This window comes from Manacus candei, unplaced genomic scaffold (assembly GCF_025592945.1).
Source record: "Manacus candei isolate 608988 ecotype Guabito, Panama unplaced genomic scaffold, ASM2559294v1 h1tg000023l, whole genome shotgun sequence".
Taxonomy (NCBI): domain Eukaryota; kingdom Metazoa; phylum Chordata; class Aves; order Passeriformes; family Pipridae; genus Manacus; species Manacus candei.
This window is the reverse complement of record NW_026138071.1, coordinates 25,959,623-25,982,592: the sequence shown is the minus strand read 5'-3', so window position 1 is coordinate 25,982,592 and position 22,970 is coordinate 25,959,623. Positions and strand designations below refer to the sequence as shown.

General features: G+C 44.0%; 1 protein-coding gene across 19 annotated transcripts in view; it reads left to right on the top strand.

Moving 5' to 3' along the window:
• MAP2 (microtubule associated protein 2) overlaps nucleotides 1-19,895 on the top strand; it is a 252,875-nt gene extending 232,980 nt beyond the window's left edge. For 15 of the 19 annotated variants that reach the window (XM_051787743.1, XM_051787741.1, XM_051787754.1 and 12 more), the window contains 4 exons: nucleotides 12,779-12,871; nucleotides 14,383-14,464; nucleotides 14,956-15,068; nucleotides 15,752-19,895. In XM_051787743.1, the coding sequence (XP_051643703.1) occupies nucleotides 12,779-12,871; nucleotides 14,383-14,464; nucleotides 14,956-15,068; nucleotides 15,752-15,967 (504 nt within the window). In that variant the 3' untranslated portion in view covers nucleotides 15,968-19,895. The remainder of the gene's footprint in view (nucleotides 1-12,778; nucleotides 12,872-14,382; nucleotides 14,465-14,955; nucleotides 15,069-15,751) is intronic. The other 4 variants (XM_051787760.1, XM_051787755.1, XM_051787759.1 and 1 more) reach the window with 1 other exon arrangement.
• Nucleotides 19,896-22,970: the final 3,075 nt, after the last annotated feature.

The window sequence follows — 22,970 nt, the reverse complement described above, 5'->3', positions numbered from 1 at the left end:
TGAAGCACATTGTCCTGAGGATTGCTTTCAGCTAAAGACTGAACATGTGTGTGGTGGCAAAATCCAAGGATCTCAGAATGCCTTGGGTTGGAGGTGACTTTGATGCCAATTTTGCCCCCAAAAAGGCGCAGAGAACTGCTCAGAGACAAGAGTTAGTCTTTAAGCAGCGAGGTATATTTCTTAGGCAACGTTGGAGAGCAGCCAGCTCGCGCTGGACAAACTGCTCTGTCTCTCCAGTGAATTTACAGGTTTTTATACCATTTCTACAGGTGATTGCAACATGTTCACATACATATTCATATAATTGCAACATCTAATTAGAATATTCATAATAGGCAGAGTCTAGGCGGAGTCAGGGGCATAGTCTTCAATCTGGGGAGAATTCTCAGGAGGGTCGTTCCTGTTTCTTCATCCTCTGGGGGTCATATTTACTCCTCTTCCTCGGCTGAACTTTTCAACTTTCTTGATTTTGGCAGACTTCATGGTGAATTTTGCAAGATTCTTGGACTCAAGCCCCACTTTGCCCCCTTATCTTACTTAGGTTGGATGTGTGTGCATTCTTTTAGTGTACAGTACCACCTAATCTCTATCTCTAGGTTCTGGCAGTGCATCTTAGCTAAGTATTGGCAAAGTTCTTTGTGCTCTTGTTTATACTTATATTCCTATGTTCTACTTATATTCCTTTATTCTACTTAGTAAACCTATATTCTGATTTATATTCTGATTTTAACTCTCTGCCTGCTTTCTAGGCTTTGTCTGGCTTCAACTTTAAAGATCATCTAGTTCCAACTCCCTCCCATGTGGCCTTGAACACTTGAGGAATTGGGCATACACCACTTCTCTGGGTAGCCTGTGCCAGTAGTGCTTCACCACTGTCACCATCAAGAATTTCTTCCTAATATCCAATCTAATCCTGCCCTCTGTCATTTTGAAGCCATTCCCCCTTGTCTTATCACTCCATGCCCTTGTCCAAACTCCCTCTCCAGCTCTTTTGTTGCCCCTTAAGGCAGTGGAAGGGGCTCTAAGGCCTCCCTGGAGCCTTCTTTTCTCCAGGTTGTTTTCCAGGCTGAACAACCCCAGAGCTCTCAGCCTGTCTTTGGTAGCAGAGGTGCTTCAGCTCTTGGAGCATCTTCATGGCTCTCCTCTGTACTCATTTCAACAGGTCCATGTCCTTCCTGTGCTGGGAAGAGAGCTGGATGCAGCACTGTAGGTGGGGTCTCACAAGAGCGGAGTAGAGGGGCGGAGTTTCCTCTCTCAACCTGTGGGTCACTCTTCTTTTGGTGCAGCCCATGACACAACTGGTTTCTGGGCTGTGCATGCACACAGCCAGGGCATGTCCAGCTCTCATCCACCAGCATCCCCAAGTCCTTGTTGGCAGGGACTCAATCCATTCTCTGCCCAACCTGTATTTGTGCTTGGGATTATCCCGACCCTGGCCTTGCTGAAATCCTGTTACTACAGACAGAACTTGCCAGACTTTGGAAAGGGTAGTAAAGATACAGGCTTTTAACTAACCAGAAGCTTTTGGAGACTGAGGGAAGATCAGAGAGGGAGGACCATAAATCTTCCTGAGGTATGATGCTTATACCTTCTTCTGAAGAGTCTGTGCTTGATGCCCTGCCAAGCAGAGCTATAGCCAGAGCTGGAATAGTCTTCCCTCATTTTTGGGCAATGCAGAAGTGCTAACACAGATGGCATTAAAAGCCAAAATCATGCCCAAGCAATTTGTCTTTCTATTTGGAAGGACTGTTACTCTGGCTTACAGGATGAAGAAATGCGTTCTATTAATATTTAAAGATTTCTGAACCCAAATATATAACCTGAAAAAAATCCTGTTTTATTTAGAAACAAAGAGGCTGAAGGAGGAAAAAGACTTAGCAACAGCTTACCAACATTTATGCTAAAAATATGGGCAACTGAGTCTTGTGGATGTGTTGATGTATTTTTTGTAAGGAATACCTGTGTATTTCATATTGATTCTGGACAGAACCCTATGACAAAAACACCCGGAACCCTCAACTCCCTTTTACTTCCCTAGGATTGCTGAGTGAGAGCAGTGGCAATGTGAGTGCTGTATGAAAAGTTCACTTCTCAGGCTCCTCTAGGGACAGGACATCAGGGTGAATAACATGCTCTCCATTCAGCTGTCCTGAAAATGAGACATTCCAGAAGCTGGGTTGCACAGTGTTTCCTATATTGCATGAGTTTGGGAATTCATAGTGGAACTTAGAGAACAGTGAGGTTTGCCTAATGCTGTCTCAAAAAAAATAATAAATTGGATAAAAGTTAACATTGCAACCCTGTGCCTGCTGCAGGTCTTCCAGAGAAGAACAGGCTTGTCTTTTAAACAGTAAGGTATCTCTGAGGCGTTGATCCTGTTTTCATGGTAAATTAACACATTCAGTGCTTTCCAGGATTTGGACAGTAGCCAGTTACTCATAAAATCAAGAAGATAATGCCTCAGCAAAGGTGGTTCTGCCTGTATTTTGAACAGGTGTCGGTGTAATTATTTTGTATGGGAGCTCCTCTCCTGTTTGACATATTGTGTAGCAGATGGTCACAGTGCAGGGGCTCCAGGAACACAAGTGCAGACTGAGCTTCTGGATTAGCATTCCTGATAACAGGCCCAGCTGCTGGACAGGGGGCCAAAACCAGCACCGTGGTAGTCTGTCCTCCTCCTCCCTGGTACTCTCTCTGGACCGGAACAGCCGTACAAGACCAGGGAGCCACAGCGGGTTGTATTTCTTTGTTCACACCATGCCTAGACAGCTACATTTCCTTAGCAGTTCTAAAGAATTGCACAGTGTTTGCTCGGCAGTGAAGGATGGCACAGCAGCTGGCACTTCTCTCCTGCAGGCATCGCCAGGGGTATCTCCTGAGTGGACACAATGTCTCTGAAGTTAAAGCATTTTTTAGTTCCAGTGGCCACTGAGCCGTGGGTTGGGCAAAGAGAGACCCACTGAGTTTTTCCTTTATGTCTCATTTATGCCATAGTTGCTCAGTCTAGACAAGAGGTTTTAGGATAATTCTTCTCTGGTTTCTGCAGTTGGATTTTATAGGGTCTGTGAGAGGAACACATGAAAGCTAATTTCATTTCCTTGTGTCTGCTTCTTTAACGTCTGGTAGCAAATATTGCCCTGGCTGAAATGAGCTGTTCTTGGCTATCTGCTTTTAGTGTTGATACATGAAAAAAACAAAAAGCTGCTTTATAACCTGGACTGGAATTGCTGATAGCAACAATCACAGGAAAAACAAGCAGACAAAAAGCCAGCATATATCTAGACAAGTACATAAACATGACATGTAAATCACTAAAGAAATACAGATATGCAGCCCAGAAATGTCATTTGGAGACAGACTATTGTTTTAGCAGAGGCATATCTGAACCTGGCACAAGGGCTTTTCTTAACTTTGAGCTGTCCTAGAGAAAGCTGCACTCTGAAACCTCCAGAGGCTGAGGTGCAGAACTGAAGAAGCAGGGGATTTTTGAATGCTAAATGAATCAAGAAGTGCAGTGCTTCAGCCTTGAATTTCATCAAAAGCTCGTTAGACAGACTGATTTTACTTCAGCTCTGACTTGTCAGCCACAGAAACAAAAGGTGAGCAATTGTTCCACCTGACAGGGGTGGGGGGAGTTGGTAGTATGAAGCACATGCTTCTAGGGGAAGAAGCAAGCTAACTCTGCACTGCATTAAGCCCCTACTAGGAATAGATGGCTTGAGATGTGTTTAATTGGTATTCTGCAGTCTGGAGAAATGAGGGCTTCTCTGCTCTGTGATGCAGCCAGTAGGTGGTTGTCTGGTTTTCTCTTCACAGTAGAGTATGGTGAAATGTATAATTCTTGGCAGAGCTCAGAGGCGACTTGCTCATGGGTATGTCTGCTGGGCTTCAGATGGATTTTCACACTGCATCAGCTGTGGAGGAAATGCTGTGCTTTCAAAAGTAACCCATTTGCATCTGTTATTTCTCAGACAGCCCAAGGGAAGCATGGGGGAAGGGGCTGGAAATCCGTTTCAGATGTCAGGACTGGTTGGGGTTCATTTTTTTGGTTCAGATATTTTTCTCTTCTTGAAGTTCTGTCTATGAATGGGGTTTGAACCATATTGGAATACAAAATTCCACTAATTGAGTCTTTTCATTATTGACAAGTATTTATAAAGCATCATAGACCATCAACTGAAGATAAAGCCAACCTAGATTTGTTTTAATTTACTCATAAAATACATATGTAAAATCTTAGCCATGGGCAAGAGCTTCAGTGGATGAGAAGCAGCAAAACTTTGTCAAAGTGAATGGAGCTGTACAGAGTATGTCATGCATAACCTTTAAAATATCACTAGCTACAGTGACAGCCAGGAACTCTTTAAGAAGTAAGATGAGACATAGAAAAATGAAACACCTGAGCCATGTTGAAGAATTAAGTGTTCCCTGAAGGTTTTTAGGAAGATTAAGAACTTCACCATCTTCTCTGAACTGTAGAGAACAAAGTGCAATTAGTCATGGGTCAAAAAGTTTGAACAACTACCAAACACTGTTCATTAGACCCTCTTCAGTAGACCCTTTTCAGAAGCCACAAGAATTCTGGGAAGGAGAACAGGCATCTGCGTAAGATGATAAAACAGACTGGCACGGGGAAGATATCTCGGAGCTGGGCAGAGAGTGAGGTTTGGGTGGGTATCTGTTGTAGTCTTTGCACAATTTTTTGTTAGCTTCAAAATCAGTTTGGATGGCAGGAGAGTTTCCCCCCCAAAACCTCCTCACACCCCCATCACCACAATTTACAACCCAGTCTGGAGAGAACAGTAGAGCTCTTGCGTGTTCCTTGCCTCAACAACAGCCTACCAGGATGCAGAGTCAGTGCAGGGACAGTGCTTGCCAGTATTTGGACAGTAGCCAGGATTTGGACAGTTCTGGGGCACCAGAACTGAGCATGTCCTGGAGAAATGCAATTCAGAACTCAGTAATTTCCTCTTGAGGTGGCATCTTATAAGTGCTCCTCCTCCTGTTTCGTGTGTCTTTGCGCCACGTTATGATCACTGATGACTGCCCAAAAATTAATCTGAGCGTCTAGGTTGCATACTCTTGGTGCACTGGCTGGTGAAGAGTGTCCTGAAAGATGGTGGAGAATAAGGCCTAGCAAGAAGTGCAGTCTCAGCTGTTGCTGGGTTCCTTCTCCCATCTCCTTCTGGCACAATCATGTGGGTTTTTTCCAGTCCATTATGATTTTTGAGGCATAGCTGAGCCAAAACCATTTTGGCCCGAGTTAAGAGAATGTCCCTGAGAGGGCCAAGTTTGGTGCCTTCCCCAACCAGAGGCACAGGAGGCAGATGTACAGAGAGGTGTGGACAATATGTAACATGGCTGTTGTTATGGTAGCTAGTGAGAGACTGGGGGGAAATTGTTCCCACACTGTTGGCTGTACTGACTGGAATAAGTCTGTGCATTTGTCAAGTCAGCAATTCAAAATTGTAAAATAAATTTATCTCTGTCAGTCTGGTTTTTTTTTTTCCTTTGCACATTCCCAGTTTTGGGGATTTGCAAGACATTTGAAGGAATTTATTCTGGACTGAAAATTAGACACTGATTCATATCTTGTTAATTGCAGATCTAATAATGCCAAGAGAAGTTACGAGTTTCAGGTACACCTTCGAAACTCTGCCACAGCTTATAATCCTTATCTTCAAGTTTTCAAAATTTAGAATTTTGGCTGATAATTGCATATTGGACAGCAATAACATCTTGCAGCTCCTGTGTTCAGACTGCACTCATTTAATGGAAGGTTTGCCTGAGTACAGTCTGTATAGTTAAGCCTTGAATTATTCTGGATAAAAACCTAGATCTTCTTCCTGACTTATATTTTGTTAAAACGAAGCAATCGCTGCCAGGCTTTAGGAGGTTTCAGATCTGACATTCAGTTGGCAACAGCCACAGAGAACATCACTGCTCTGCCTCAACCATCTGTAAAACGTGCATCATGCCCTTGAGGGCAAACTCACAAATATTAGGGCAAACCACAGTCAGGAGGGTCACGAGCAGTCTTGTATGGCTCTGGTCACTAGCAAAGCTTCCACTGACGGCAGGAGCCACAAAGCTGATGCTTCTCCCTCTTCTGAAAGCAGTTAGGAGCAGTGCCCTGATTGCTGCCGGTCAGATGAGGTGTGTTCAGTCTGTCCAGCTAGAACTGAAGGTACCACTTCCTGGACAATTCAGTATCTTTCCACCAACTACATTTGGCATCTTAAGCAACCAGTTTCAACTCTTAGCTGGCTCATCTTAGAAGAGTCAAATCTTAGCCGTGATGTACCATGGATCGTTGTTCTCTCATTAATAACAAGGGGAGAAGCTGTATTTTTTTCCTAGAGTAAATGGAAATTACCAGGATATAAATGCCTGTGAAAATCTGAGGCATCCCAGCAGCAAGCTCAGCAAAGGAGGCGTTTTCAGCTGAGCTCCAACTAGTCTAGATTTGAGAAATAAAACGAGGAAGGTTGTTCTTTTGGAAAAAAATGTTCAGGCATAGCGTAGTCTGGATCAGAGCTGTTTCATCATATAATAGTGTTACTGTTCTGTCTTGCATAGAAAGGTGAGAAGAAGTTTGTTTTGTTAGATGGGAAAGGGCAGGAAAGAAAAGGATGGAAACCTTGGTTTTTATATTGGAAATTTGGATATAAACAATGAGAAGAGATGCTAAGGGACATATCTGCTGAGCGTTAGGAAAGCCAGCCTGCGTGAAGGATGATTGCAAGATATTTTTGAACTTGAACTGAACAACCTAATTGTCTCCATTAGTCTGAAGTAAAGAAATACCAGACATAGTGACTCAAAACTCATCCCTTCTCAAAGATAAGGAATCTGATTTGAAAGCCATGCTACCTAATGCTCAGCAGTTGATATTGGAAGCTATTAGTACTCTTTCCATGAGTAGGGACTGTTGTGTCTAAAATTGAAGTATCAAACTCTGTAGTTTAGCAAAATCTGATGTTTGTTTGTTTATTTTTTTGTTGAAGGGAATACTAAACCAAGGATCCTCTGTTTTAGCTGAATTAATCTTCTTTTATTTGGTGTGCTGGAATCTTCAGTAATTTTTACCATTCTTTTTATCAGCTCCCCAGCCTTAGTGAGGAGTGAGATTGTTTATTGACTGTAAACTCTTTGGCATGGAAAATGGTCATTTCACTTTATACTTCTCAGCATAATAATGCAAAAGCTTTCAGTGTTTCTCTACAGGCCTTTTCTCCCTTTATTGGTAGGGATGATACATGTAATGTACAGTACATTATTTTGCCTGTGCTATGTCCAGCACAGCCTTTTATTTTGAAATTCAGTAGCCTATGGGCTGGCAGCCTCACTGGGGTGTGTATCCACAAATTCCAGGAGTGCAAAGGCTGGACATGATCACGAGCTCTGTCTATAGGTGTGGAAAGTCTGAGGCACAGTCTTCCTCTTCAAGGACTTTGCTCAGCCAATTAAATACTCTTCCCCTCCCTTTTCTCTACCTGTAGCCTCTGCCAGGAGTATGAAGACTGTAGTATCATCTGTCCTTGGCAGCTTATAGATTTGGAAGCACTTGGAACTGCCTCTTGATTCTAATCAGGCTTTAACCCTAACTTTGCTTGCTGTGCGAGACAAATTCTTGTCTCAATCAATCCTTGTGTTAACAGGAGACCAAACACTGAAATAATGTCTAGCTCCTGGGATACAGCTCTGTCAAATTGCTGTGGTAAATAGAAGGAACCTGCCCTTTTTGATAAGTTGCTAGGAGTCTGGGAGCTTTTTGCAGTGTCACAGCTCGACAGCATGTTCAAACAGCAAGTGAAGTCAAGCTAGAGTATTTTTAAATGCTTTAGGCAGAGTGTTTGTGGTAGAGCTTCTCAGAGGCCCTAATTGCAAGGCAGGGAGAACATAAATCATCAGCTTCTTGGAAATTATATTCAGAGCCTGTAATTTCGTCAGCATCACAATTTTAGTTCTTCAAATATCTCTGTTTTGCTGTGTACCAATGTAGTATGCCATAGAAGGGAAGCTGTTTATGGATTCTCTGCTCGGATTCCAGTAAGTTAGGGGCTTTTCCTTTTGCTGTGAAAAGCAGCTGAACTGAGTGATTCTAGGCAGCAATGGAACATAATTCTTTCTCTTGCATAAGCAGCTTTTAGTCATTGATGTTGTCTTTAGCAGCGAGGCACAACTGAAATAAATACTCTGTGGCATTTCTCTGCCTTCCCCTCAGTGTTTCTACAAATTTCTGCTCATTGTGAACCCAGTAGTGCAGTACTGAGAGAGGAGGACCTTGAGCAGGCCCTTGGACTGTCAACTGTTGTATATAGAGACTTTGAACTCCAAATTCACTTTTTGTTAACAGGGGACATATATCTAACTGTGAGATTCACAGTATTGCCAACCTGTCGTCTTCTTCTCAGGCCAGCCACCTTAACCCAGAAGCATCCTCTCTGGTCTAGTGTAGATGTTGCCCTTGGACCACAGCCCCTGGCTATTACGATTGCCAGCCAGGGCCACTGTATACAGGAAACTAATTAGTTTACCCTGCAGAGTGCAGAGCAAGATATCACTCATTTAGAGAAACACTTGGTTTCCTCTCAGGCTACCCATAAATGCCCTGCCTTGCCCAGAGCTCTGAGAGGCAGCGTGCAAGCAGCACAGGAGGTGTTGGGACACAGTGTCTCGGTCCTGCTGGGGGCTCTCTAGAAGCAGTGTGGGTCAGTGAGGCCATACTGGTTGCACACTGGCACACAGTCTGCCCTGGGCTTCAGTTCTGGACCATTGCTGTGGAGTCATCAGAGGACAGAGTAGGGGGAAGGTCTGTCACACTTTCAGGGCTCCACACAGAAGCCAGTTTTCTCTTGAGCAATATGGTTTTGTAGAATAAACACAGCATTGCCTGTAAGGCTTTATTTTTCCACTGTGGTTTAATTTCATACATTTATGACATGCTGAGGAACCTCATCTTGGTCTTGATCAAAATACTGACTTCCAGGCCGTGTCCAGCATACCTGTGCAAACCAGGATCAGATCAGAAGAGAATGTACCCATTTCAGACTAGCAGGTCAGAACAAGAGTTATTGTCAGGACATTATCTTGTTGGGATGTGAATGGAAAGCAGTCCTGTTTCTGCCAAAGACTAAAATGTTCCCTTTCCTGAATGAGAGCATGAGCAGGCTTGATCTGTCATTTAACTTGCAGTAAAATTGAAGTGCCTATATGTATATCCCTACCACACCTCCACCCTCACACAAGATGTACATAACATTCAGAACATGGAGACCTTCCCGGTGAGTCGTGTTGATGGTGTTGTCTCTGTTGCAGGCAGCTGCATCATGTAATTCCTTTCATCAAGTGCCATCATAAAAGTTTCCCATTTTCTTGTTGTAGCTCTGTTCCCTTGGGAGGGCAGTCCCAGAGTCTCCCTGCTCTGATAGTTACAAATTTCCCTCCAGATTCCAGCTTAAAATAATTCACAGTCAGTTTACATTCTTTGTTTGCAAGCCAAAGTTTTTCTTTCGCCTGAAGAGTTCCTGTCCTTCCCTGGTACTCTCCCTCTTCTGTTTACAATCGAATTTCTCAAAGGAAACAAAGCTTCTGCAGTCACACTGGCTGGCAGTGTCAGCCCTCCTCAGCAGCTTTGGAATTTGAACCAGTGCTGGCAAGGGAGCAGTGGTGAGAAACACAGGCAGTCCCTCCACGCTGAGTGATAGTTGTTGACTGGGTACAAAGTGGAAACTCAGCATAACACTGTCATTGGGGTAAAGGCAGTGATAACTCAGCCCTTCTCCACAGAGACAAACAGTTGGCTGGTTGTGTATTAGCTTCTGTTTGCCCAGTCAGGCAGACCTGGGAGAAAGCTTGGGAGATACTGCTGGCAAGAGGGGATAGGCCTTGCTGAATTATATAGGATTGAGGAATTAAGCAGTTTAAAAGCCTAATCTACAGGAAGCAAGGCTCCGTTCATTTGTAGAACACTTAGAGGGCAGTCATTATTTAAATATGTGCAGGAATATTGATATATTCCAGGAAAGGGAGAAACAGATCACCAGGGAAAACCTGGATCAGTGCAGTTCCCCCTTGTGCCAGATGACCAGTACAACACATCCACATCACTCAGCTCACTTCAGCCCTCAGCATAGGACATCAATGATACACAGGTCTCCTGCTTGCCCCGCTGCACAGGGGTATGTTTCACCCACTGAGAGGATAATTGCCATGGTTTGTCCTTCATATATCTGCTAGCCAGGTCCATGGGCCACGAGACTCATAAACTGTCAGACTCCTGGGTGCAAATCAACCTTTAGGCACTTGATCAAAGACACCCTCTCAACTTTTCACCTTGCTTTGGTTCCATTTTAAGCTACAGGCCCCCAGTCCACAGTGCTGAGGTCTTGTCATGACCCTAAGTCAGCATTTTCAAAGCAAATGCATCCCTGTGGCCATGGCTAAGAGGTGCTGCTGATCCATCGCTGAAAGAGCTGTGCTCAGGAAGTGCTGGGAATGCTCTCTGTTTTGCCCAGTTGTGTCTGGCCTGAAGCTCTCTGGGAGCCAGATCTGACTGCACATCAGATGTGTGTTTCTGTAACTGATGTGACATCTGTCTTGTATAGTGGTGGGATACATTTTTAAACAGTATATTGAGAAAAAGCACAGGCATAAAACTCCAAAGGCATTTGCTTTCATGTTTCACTGTACATTGGTTTACTTGGATGGATTAAGCAAATGGGAGGGAGAAAGACAGAAGTCAGTTTGCCTCCTGAAAGAGACCTACCAGTTGTGGGGTTTGCTGAGCAGACCATCATGAGTTAAAGCAAGTTTTTGCTTTAAACTAAAAAGTTTAGGTAAAAAAAAAAACCTTAACATCCTAATGGTTTGATTTAGTGGTTATGTTGTATGTACAAAGGGGGACTCATGAAAGAGCTTGCTGTGAAGAAGTTCTTCACATTAGCTGCAGAGTGTGACCCTCTGAACATTTCATCTCAGGAGTATACTGAGCTTTAGTTAAAGGTGTACTCCAGGTGCTCAGCACCAGAGGATCCAACTTGCTATCTAAATGTGCCATTATCCCCACTGCAGGGGCTGAAAGCTGCAAAATCCAATATCCCTGTAACGGAGAAAATAGTCTTTCCCCGGTTTGGAGAGGTGAGGCACAGAGGGGGGTGACTTGCCTAAGATTTATCAGGGAACCTGGGGCAGTTCAGGGACATGAAGCCAGGAAGCAGAAACTGCACAGGGTTCTGCTTCCTCCCACTGACTGCTTTGGCTGTTTTGCACCTGCTTGTGTTCCTGGAGCAGTGAGAAGAAGCTGCAATAAGGAACCCTAGTGTGCCTGTCCCTCTCTGTTATCTCAGTAGTGGTTGGTCACTGTAGGTTTACCTACCTGCAGGTTTACCTGCAGCCAGCAGGAGTGTGCTAAGTAGTATGTCAGTGAAGGCTCCACAAGTGCCATTTAACAAAAGGAAGACATAGTGACACAAATTCTATGGCTTTCTGTACAGGAAAGAGTCTAAATTCATATTGAATGTTAATACTTAAAGATAAAATCCAGTGTAACATTTGAGTAAAGATTTCACGTTTAACCCAGAGAAATAATATGCTGCATGGGTGGCACTCTGGTGCAAAAAAAGGTAGGGGCAGCCTTGGCCAGAAACACCTTCTCAGACACCTAAAACCCGTAATACTGGTGAGCACAAACCCCTGCCCTTGCTCAGAAATAAATCTGAAAGTGGTGTCAAGTCAGGTGTGCAGCCATTTGTCTCTGCCAACTAGTAACTGCTCCTCATTCCCAGGGAGTACAGTCATTGGTGGCACCTGAGTTCCACGAGATGGAGGAACTGCTTTGCCATGGGGTCAAGCATGGGACATCATGGCCTGCCCTTCACAGAGTTGACCTCCAGGCACTGTCATATGCCTGCAGTGCATTTGTGGCTAAGGCAGCATATTAAAAATGTGGGCTTCTGGCATGTGTAAGGGAGGCTGGCACCATCAAGGGAAAAGCAAGGACCTAATCCCGTTACGTGAAGAGACAAAGAGCACAGGGGAGAAGCACAGTGCTCCTAACATTGCAAAGTTGTTGTGCCCAACTCTATGGCCAGCACCAGAAATCAAGAAGCAGGGATTGCAGCTGTAGGTTTCCTGATGATGTTGTTTTCTGCATTGCCCTTTAGTATATGATGGTAAAGAGAGAGAGCAGTAGAGAGCTCTGACTTCAGTTTAATTAATTTTGTTGATCCCCTTTCACAGAACATTCTGAGGTCTGTTATATGAATGTAGCTGCTGTTATGGCTATATGGCAGAAGGAGGGTGGAAATACCTCAGGATTTAAACCCATGGCTGAGCTGGCTGGATCTTGGATTTCTGCATCAAATGCTGAGTGTGGGGACAAGGGTTTCTAGCTTCTCCATATGGCCAGTTGAGCAGCAACATTGAATATCACTCAATAGAGCCTAGGACATGCTGTCCTAGGACTGTGCCCAGTCCAGGCAAGTAAGAAGTTCTTTAAACTTTTCAGGGAAAAGCCACCTCTCATATCTCCCAGAATAAAAATTCTCCCATTCGTATTTCACCACCACTTTGTGAGGCATAAAAAGAGCAGTGTAGTGTATTTAGAGATGCTCTGAGAACATACTAAGTAAGCACAGAGGTTGTCAAAGTGTACTTTCTCATGTTTCAATACAAGTGTCAGACGGAGTCACAGGAGGAGGCAAAATGACCCTCGTCCTGCGCCCCAATTGAGTGTGTGTGTGGTATATAGTAAGTTACTTCCAATTCCTTTTAGGTTAGGATTTTAAACAAGAAGATCGATTTTAGCGATATTCAGTCCCGGTGTGGTTCCAGAGATAACATCAAACATTCTGCAGGGGGAGGAAATGTAAGTAGTATGGACACTCTCTCAACAGCCAGTGGTGGTCTCAACAGCCAGACCCCTCTGTTTCCCTTCCTCTGAGCACTATTTTCCTTCTCTCTGCTGTTTCACATGTGAGTCTGGTCAGTCATGTGAGCCTTGGGTATCAGTGGTGGCCTCCTGATCTTTCTCCGCAGAGCACAACACATTTCCAGAATATGGACAGGGAGGGGAAGTCAGAAAATAAGGGTTATCCTCAAATGCCCAAGGGTACTGACAGTGAAAGTGCAGTGTGAGCCAAAGATTCAGTGCCTTTCATGGGAGCAGCCCAAGAAAGTAATTTCCAGAAAGAGAGTGCAGCTCTCAGTGAGACTCCAGCCTCCGTGTTGGGCTTCCTCAGCTAACTCTTCAGTTATGTGCATTCAGCAGAGGGGAAGAAGAAAAATAAGGACAAAGAGAGGGGGGGTGTGACCAGCTAGCATACTCAGTGCTCACACTGCAGCATTAGTCCAGTGTAACAAACTGAGGTTGCTTGGGGTTTGACCAGACACCCCTTGATTCTAGCAGGCACACTGGAATAGCTTAAGGTGGCTACAACCATCCTGCTGGAAATGATCTCCCCTCAGATGGAAGAGCTGATGGTGTGGGCACATCTGATCCAAACACGTTCAGTACAGCCACCAGTGCTGGCTTAAGTCATTGCCAGTGTTGTGAGCAAACCAGTGGTATTGCAGCCATCCTGCAGCTCCTGCTCTGGCCTGGAGGGGCTGCGACTTCTTGAGGCCTGCCAGCCTCAAGCACAGTCGCTGTGGCTGTGGGCCGCCTCTGGGAGCTGTCTGGGAGTCCAGCGAGGCAGGAGTGTGGCTCTGTGGCTGTTGCCAAGCTGGGCTCAGTGCAGCCGTGGCGAGGCAGCCGGCAGCAGTGCATGGAGCACCAGGAGGAGGGAGGGTGCAGGTGCCACTGCCTGGCCGAGCAGAGCAGCGCCACTGCTCTCGGATGAGCACCGAGCCAGCTGGCTGAACACCAGCCTGCTCAGGTACAGCTGCAGGAGGCACATGTGTACCTTCATCAGGCTCCCCAGAGTGCACTGACAGGAAATGCATAACGTATTTAGCTGCAGAAAAATATGAAACAGATGGTGGAGATAAAAAGCAGTCACCAAAATATCCTGGTTGCCAGGATGCACGTTCAAGAGCAGAAGCAAATGGGATGGGCCCTGCTGCGTGCAGGGCTTTGGAGCACCCACCCTGAGAGGATTTGGCTCAGAAACATTTTATAAAGAACTCACAAGCTGATCTGCTTTATCCTTCTCTTCATTTTGCTAATAGTAGAGCCTAACCCAGCTGTCATCTCCCTAGGTGTGAGGGAAGCTTGCTGTATTAATCCAGGTGTTTCCTCCTTGGTGGCGTGATCTGTTTTCTACTAATCATTTCTCCTTTTCCAGTGGTTTGTAGAGGCTTGGGCTCCTTCTCTGCAGGGCTTGGCTTTTTATTATTTTATTCATTTCTGTAATTTGTGCATTTGTGCACTTTTGACAGGTACAAATTGTAACCAAGAAGATTGACTTGAGTCATGTGACTTCCAAGTGTGGCTCACTCAAGAATATTCATCACAAGCCAGGTATTGTAGGAATTTCTGGGTTATGGGACAAAGGGAAAGACCTAATTCTGTTATGCAAAGGAGAAGTCATGGATGATACCACTTTCTTTTACAGTCCAAGAAAAAGTAAATACACTTTGGTAATAAAAATACACGTAACTACTTAACTAAATATATAAAGACATATAGTTATAGAACCAGAGAGGTGTTAAAAAGTAATGCCAAAGGATGCTGCTCTGGCATAATATTGAATACAGACTGAAGTCAGCAAAATACTTAAGCATGTACTTAAATCCCATGGAAATCAGTGGGGCTGCTGTACATGCTTACAATTTGAATGTATGTTGAAGGTTTTATATTTGACTGAACATGGAGAGCGTTATTCTGTGCTTCTCCAAAACCATTAGATCTCAACTAAAAGGGAAGTAACGTGAGTGCACCCACGTGCTTCAAGTCACACTTTCTCCCACACCATTGCAGCCTCTTAATCTGTATTTCCTTTTCCATTGTAGGAGGTGGGCGTGTGAAAATTGAGAGTGTGAAACTGGATTTCAAAGAAAAAGCTCAGGCTAAAGTTGGTTCACTGGAAAATGCCCACCACGTACCTGGTGGTGGTAACGTCAAGGTAAGGGAACAGCCATCAGAGAAAACGCCTCCACTGTGCCCCTGGCCTGGTGAAATCAGAGCTGTGAATTCAGCCATGGCTCTGAATCAAGTAGGAAGCATCTGTCTGTCCTCCTTCAAGCACACTCACGTGCCAGTTTGTTCCCTTTGAAATTTGGAATGAACAATCTCGCATCCACATCTAAGCTGACAGTGAGTCTAAAGTCCTGTGGTTTGTGCACTGGCTTTCCCCCTAAAGATAGTCCTTGCTTGGGACCGTTGGACAGCATAGGTATGATCTGAGATTGGGACTGCTTTGTGAAACAGGAGGAAAATATCTTGAAAGTAAGATCACTCCCACAAACATTGGAAAATACAAATTTTGGAAACAAATCATAGTTTTGTTTTCAAAAGAAATGCTTTTCATAAACATATAATGTTAATGAAATTCACAGCTAGGGACAGTGGTATTGCTCGTTAAAGTGTCCATCAGAGACAGAAATGGTAAGAGAGTGTAACAGTAAGTCAGTATCTATTAAACAAGGTGAAAAAAAGATCAGTTGGAATTATTCAAAGGAATAATCCTTCAAATAACTCAAAGCTAAGAGTTTTTAAAAGTAAACAAAATGATGCCCAAGTGATGATCTGTAACAAGATAATTTGGTGAGTATATAATGTGTGACATTCTTTACTTTCCTGGAGCAGATTGACAGCCAGAAGCTAAACTTCAGAGAGCACGCTAAAGCCCGTGTCGACCACGGGGCTGAGATTATCACACAGTCACCAGGCAGGTCCAGCGTGGCTTCTCCACGTAGGCTCAGCAACGTCTCATCCTCTGGAAGCATCAACCTGCTTGAGTCACCCCAGCTTGCTACCCTCGCTGAAGATGTCACGGCAGCCCTTGCCAAGCAGGGCTTATGAATTTGCTCATTTCGCGTTGTATGAAGTAATAATATTTAGGCATGAGCTCTTGGCAGGAATGGGCTCAGAGCAGGCGTTACATTCATTCTTTACCATGTCTAAAGCTAAGTCACATCCCAAGACTTGTAGTTACCATACAGTTAAAAAAAAAAAAAAAAAAAAACAGAAAAAAAGTATATTTCCATAGATGCAGAAATTGGCCTGACCTCCATTTACAACAGGAAGACACTGGCTTTATATGGGTATACAAAAGCAGTATGTTACATTGGACAATTATTGTTGCTCTGCTCTGTCTTGCATGGAGTACTGTACTATGATAAAATGCATTTTTACCTTTCATGTGCCTGAAGGCCATCCACCTCTATCTGAAGAGCCTTGTTGATATCCCAAGTTGCTCATTTCACAGTTCTGTTGATAGATGGGGAAATAAAAAAGTTGCCCATTTTAAGTTATTAAGGGTTAAATTAACAGTCTGCTTACCAGAAGGAAGGGCATATAGAGAAATTCAAGTTTAATTAAAAAAAAATGTGTTATTTTGTATAAATGAGTAGAACAAAAGTTGAATTAAGTTATTAACATTTTCTTGGACCTGGTTAATTATGTCAGTGTATAGCTGAAAAGCCAATAAATTATTTAACTAATAACTAAAACTAGTAGCTGAAAACATTTAAATTGTGCTTTGGGGAAGTGACATAAAAAAGCTGCTGAAAGCAAGCACTTCCACTCCAACAGACTTGTGTCTGATTAGAAAAGTTGGTTAAGCGGCTAGATTTGTGTGCACACCACTGGTTTCACATTCTTTCCGTCTGTTTGATACAGTATTATAGATATATATATTTCTCTGTGGCCATTTGTGATATGCCCTCCTCATATACTTGAATATTCTACTTCTTTATTCACAGTATCTGTGTCTCTTGCACCCTTTGGTGTTGCAATTTTAGGTATGTAAAAGTAGATGTTAGCAGGGTTTTTTTTTCCCTATTCATAAGAATACATTTAAAAAAGATGAAAATTTTAGCATGAAGTTGCTTTCTGTAACAACTAAAAGCCGTGACCCTGTTTAGTGCCAGATGCAAGTCTCTTCTGTGATGCTAGAAAAAGGACTCCTTCCCTCTCCCCTTCCCTTCCTTTCTTCACAAAGGAATGATTTTTGTGGGGTCCAGACATTTGTAAAAGGGTGTCCAAAGATGGCTGAGTTTGGACTCTGGCTTTTTTTAAAATCCACAATAGTTTGGTTCAAGCTTTTTTTTTTTATTTCTTTCTTTCCTTTTTTTTTTTTGTTAAACTCCCATAGTAACAGTGAATGTTAGATTTATGTTTTTTTCTTTTGCTAAAGTTGAAACACAGAAAAAAAGATGTTGTTTCCACTCCTTTAGTGATGTTTCACATGACTACTCAGGCACTCAGACAACAGTGATAAACATAGCAGAGGTGCCTGTAAGTTACAGTGTATGAATAAATAAAAATGAGCTCCCTAGACTGGGTTGCCATAGCGATTCATCAATAAACAGGGCTTCTTAAAATCTGAGCAAAGTGAGATTGTGTTGGCTATAAAAAAGTGTAAGAAAAAGTGTGCCTAAAAGATAAAAGGCAGAGATAACATAACCAACCGATCTAGAGGAGTTACCTGAGAGAACTCCAGCACTAAGGGAACACTGAAGGTGACACGGAGGTGATCCTCATCAGCAGATAATCACCTGCTGATGCTCTGTGTACACTAGATATGATGAAATGACCAGTTCACATTATGGCAGATTGTTTGAACTTTTCCTTTTGAGACCTCTTAACTGAACTTTGCACTGTCAGTTGAGCTATACTTGATACATGTATTAGGTTAATGTTGTGTGTTGGAAGCTTTTGATCTATTCTTTTTCCTTCTTAATTTGTATGTGTGCGTGTGTGTGTTGGGGTTTGGTCTGAAAAGACTCATAGGGAAGATTTTTATGTCTGTGGAAAAGGATTCTGATAATTAATAATACAGGATTCCCCATCATTAAATTCTGGTAGTAATACACAGTTACTGGACAGTAAATATTCAGTGGACCAAAAGGAGATTTTGGCTAAGCTGCCACAGCAGTACAAATACAAAACAGAGTGGTTGCATCTCTCAAACTTCTGCTGAATATGAACTTCTGACAGCCCCCCACGTGGCATTTCAGCTCTGCAAAAAGCTTTTTCACACCAATACTGTTTGTAAGTACCTAATACTGTTTGTAAGTCGGTTGTTTCATATGAAGGACAGTGAGTTTAGAACCATGCAAAGTGCAACTGGAGGATTCTGATTTCTGCCTTGTATTTGTTATACTTTTGCTTAAACTAATCATAATAATTCACATGGAAACAGTGTCAAGTTAAGGTGCATTAAAAGCCTCTTCCCATTTTTTCAGAAAATAACAGAAAGGAAAACCAACAGTATTTATATTGCTCTGATCATACTATCAGTATGAATTGGCCTTGCAGTGGTTTTTTTCTATGCCTTTTGCCAGCGTGGGAGAGAAACTATGGTACTACTGAATCCTCTGCTCTCTGAAGCTGAGCACCACCTCATGAGAACAGTGATAGCCCGAGACTCCAGTTTTTTTATTCTGCTTTTAAAATCAACATACTCTAGAAAATTAAGCTTAGTTAAACCACCTATGAGTCCAAAGTTAGAGTGGTGTAACACACCGAGTCATTTATTTCATGCATTAAAATGAGCTTTCTTGTCTTGATTTAAGCAAAGACCTTTGTAATCATCATCATTCTTCCATAGAAAGAATCCTAGAATGCTGTGGAGTTAGATGAAAAGAAATCAAGAGTTTTGTGCTGTTAAATGATAAAAAACCAAGTTACGTTACATAACTCTAGATGTTCACTGGAAAAGCTCATATTAATCTTAACTTTCTCAAGAAGAGTGTTCGTTTTAAAAACAACAGTTTGTAAATAACGTAATGCCCACTAAAGAAGATAGAGCCAGCTTCCTGGAAACTGCATCTGTTGTGTTTCTTTTCCACAGGCATGTTGAGCCAGCAGGTTTGTTGGGCGCCTGAGACCCAACTCTGTAACAAAGCAGAAATAATCCAGACAGAAGGAATGGTGAAACCTTGTTTTGGTAGCTAGGGGAGCGCCCCAAATTTAATAATGGGTCAAGTTGTAGCAACAAAAGGCAGAGTGCTTCTTTCTCATTTGCAGAGTTCTATGTAACCACAAGCTGAAAGAATTAAAAGTTGAGCAAACATCTGTCCAGCAACAGTAAAGGAAAAACTAATCCTGATGAGGGAAATTGTGAGCCCACAAGGGCAATGTATATTTTCACTGTACAGCAGTAAATGGAATTATCCATTCAGTGCTCTGCTAAAGTACAGTGGTAACCTCATCGTGGCTGCTCACACATCTGAGTTTGCCTAAATACATGACCCAAAGGGAGTCTAAAGGCATCCTGTGTGGACTACCACATGTGAGCACTTTTTTCCATGCTGGATCAAATACTGTTTGAAACCCAAGTACACATGACCCTTCAAAGGCATCTACCCTTGAAGAGTAGATCACATTTGCTATGAAAATTGATGCTGGTAGGTTTTTAGCCTAGGTGTCTGTCGACTAACTCACTAGTCAGATTGCTAAAGCAACCCCCTCTGCAACTCCAGCAATTCCCACTGCAGGAAGGTAAATTAGTTTCACACTTGGAAAAGTCAAGCGTATAAAAGCCACTTCAACTTTAGCAAAGAGAAAAAGCCAACAGATAAACATGCTGTATGCTGGGATGTCAAGGAATATGGTCTGCTGTTACAAACCTGTGTTTTTTCTGATAACTCTAGAGCCTGTTACCATAAAAGAGGCATTTCTTGAATGGCTGGTGGTAGGTAGTTCATGTTTTTCAATCCAATTTGCAATTGTATTTGTTGCTGTATAGTGATTGTTTTGCAAAATAAAATCGCTTGTCATCTAATTGCATATGTGGGTTTCCTCTGTTTGTGATATAGCTCCTCCAGCATCCAGCTGTGCCCTGAGGAGAGAGGTACCACGCACCTGCTGGTGCTGCAGTCAGTCTGGCCTGGAGCAGGCACAGCAGATCCAGTCATATTTCTCAGCTAATCCCTGTTACTTTTAGCCGGAAGAATCAGTTTTTATGGCTGGCATCCTGTTCTGCGGGGCAGTATCTCCCTGCTGTGCGCGTGTTCCTTCATGGAAAGGGTAACTGTACGTTGGAATGGGCTGCCCAGGGAGGTGGTGGAGTAACTGTCCCCGGAGGTGTTTAAGGAAAGGCTGGATGTGGCACTGGTGACATGGTCTGGATGACATGGTTACCTTGGACTCGATGATCTCACAGGTCCTTTCCAACCAAACTGATTCAGTGAGTACATATCCCTCACGCTGGGGTCCTGGCCGGGGGTGAGGTGTGGCGTCACCCTGCACTGAGCAGTGGAGCTCTCCAGGCATGGAGGGCACACGAGGGAGGAGGTCCCACTCCCAGTGCACGGCGTGCCCTCAGCTCCGAGGGGAGTGTACCACACCCCAGCCCCGCGGTGAGCCCCGCGGTGAGGGCCCTCAGCGCCCAGCCCTGTGACACAGCCCCAGCCCTGAGGGGACATGGCCACCCCGGGCTGGAAATAGGGCGGGGCCGTGCCTGTCCCCCCCCACCCTGAGGTCCGGGCAGGCGGATGGGCGGGGTCGGGTTGAGATTCCTGCAGCTGGGAGCCGCCTGAGGGCGATGGGAGCCGCCTGAGGGCGATGGGAGCCGCCTGAGGGCGATGGGAGCCGCCTGAGGGCGATGGGAGCCGCCTGAGGGCCCTGGGAGCCGCCTGAGGGCCCTGGGAGCCGCCTGAGGGCCCTGGGAGCCGCCTGAGGGCCCTGGGAGCCTGTGGATCGAAGGTAATGGGAGTTGTGAGGGGGAATGAGCTCTTGAGGCCATGCGGAAAACTGAGGGGGAAACGGCATGGAGTTGGAGGGATGCTTGGAGCAGTTTTTTGTCTGGATGCCTGGTGGGTACTCACTCAGCCCCTACCGAGCTCGGGTCGGGGAGTCAACGGCTCTGAGCTGCGGGTGGAAGGGAGAAATCATGGAGTGATTTGGGAGGGACCTTAAAGCTCATCTCGTTCCAACCCCTGCCATGGGCAGGGACACCTTCTGCTAGATAAGGTTGCTCCGAGCCCCGTCCAGCCTGGCCTTGAATACTTCCAGGGATGGGACATCCACATATTCTTTGGGCTACATGCTTCTCTGACAGCACTGCTATATGCAACATAATACTGAGAGTACTGCTATAGTGCTACTGAGAATACTGCTATATAAAACATACTGCTGTATAAAACACACAGAGAGTAATGCTATAGTACTACTGAGTATCTTATTAACAGTGTGTAGTAGGTGATGTATTTTATCATTTGATAGCAGATTGTGATGCTGGAGCATTGAGGTGAGTACCATTTGTGAATAAAATCTTGAACAACTACTTGTTATTGAACGTGAGGGAGGCCCAGGACTCCTGCTTCAATATTTGCTAGATGTACAGAGCATCTGTCCATCCTGTGCCTGCCACAGCTCAAGGGGTATTCCTTGCGTTGTATAGGAACAGAGACATGGATCAGATCAGATGGGCAGGCAGAAGGCCTTCCACCTAGAGAAGTCTCAGTTGCTGGAGTAAAAGACTGTGTGGCCCTGGTGGAGGGGCTCCCAAACCTGTTTTGTGTGAGTGCCCTTACTCTGGAAGGAGAAGCATGTGGTGTAGGCAGTGCTCAGCTCTCTCTGGGCAACAGAAAGGAAGACACGTTTGATAACTCAGTGGAACAAGAGATCTACACTTTCTTTTCCAGAAAGAAGGTGGAAAATGGTTTTTTGGGTGGGGTGAGGTTTGAGGGGAGGGTTTGTTGCATTTTTTCCCCCAGAGGAAGTAAAAGTTTTGCAGCTGCTACCAAAGCAGTCACATCCCAGAGCTTAAAGAGACCTGAGCCAAGGGATGATGTGATACCTTGACAGTACCTTTTTCCTTCCCCAGTCTTGTCCAGCGACTGCACCCTACACCATTTTGTTCACTCCCACCCTGTCTTGTTTAGTTTAAGCATAACCTGTGCCTGCTATGTATTTAATTGCACTTACATGGCTCTGTAAATATGATATGCTGCTTGAACATTATGCAAAGGCAATAACTTTCTTTGTGGTGACTGGTCTGCATTTCTTTTCTGTTTTGAAATTGGATTCTCAGATGCATGAGTGCTGTGCCACTCTGCTGGTTCCAGCTAAATGTGGCCCAAGGATTAAATATCTGACTGTCTTTATGGAATCTGATCTAGATAAACTATGGTCTGCCACTGCCTAAATTCATGCAGCAACAGCAGCAAGCCTGGTAGTTTTAGGAGTCATTCATCCTTGTTTCTGAACACATAGTTGTGCTGGTTTTGAGCAGGGCTGGCAAGAAAAGCTGTGAATGAGGCTTTTGAAGAACCTTGGTTAAAATGTTTTCATGCTGAGTTTAAAAGCCCTTAAAAAAACAGAGTTTTCCTAGGCTTCTACCTGACAGGCCCATAGGAAAAAGGGTATGACAAGAACAAGATGAATGTGCCTTTACAAACAAGCTGTGTGCATGTGCTTGCAGATGCAAGGCAGTGCCTAATTGTGAGTAAAGAAATGGTTGTTGGTGGGAAAGGAAATAATTGTTCGTAGACAAGAAAGTGGCTATTTTTAGATAAAGAAGTAGCTGCTTGTAGGTAAGAAAGTGGCTGGAAGAATCAATTAACTTGTAGAATAGTGAGAAAGGAAATAGCTGCTTAAGAATAGTAAGAAAAGAACTGACTCTTTATATGTAATAGGTGTTTTCAGGAAGTCTGTGCCTTCCAAGTACTTTAGCCAGTGAGGAAAGGAAGAGGTCATTATAGAGCTAGGAAAAATTAGGATAAAAAGGAGGCTACCTCCTCCAGTAATTCAAGAGATTTTCACTTGGTATGCTCAGGAAGCTCTCCCTTTATTCATGAATAAAGTTACTCTGGCAGAGCTCTGTCTCCTTTGTGGACACTAAACCCTGGTGATG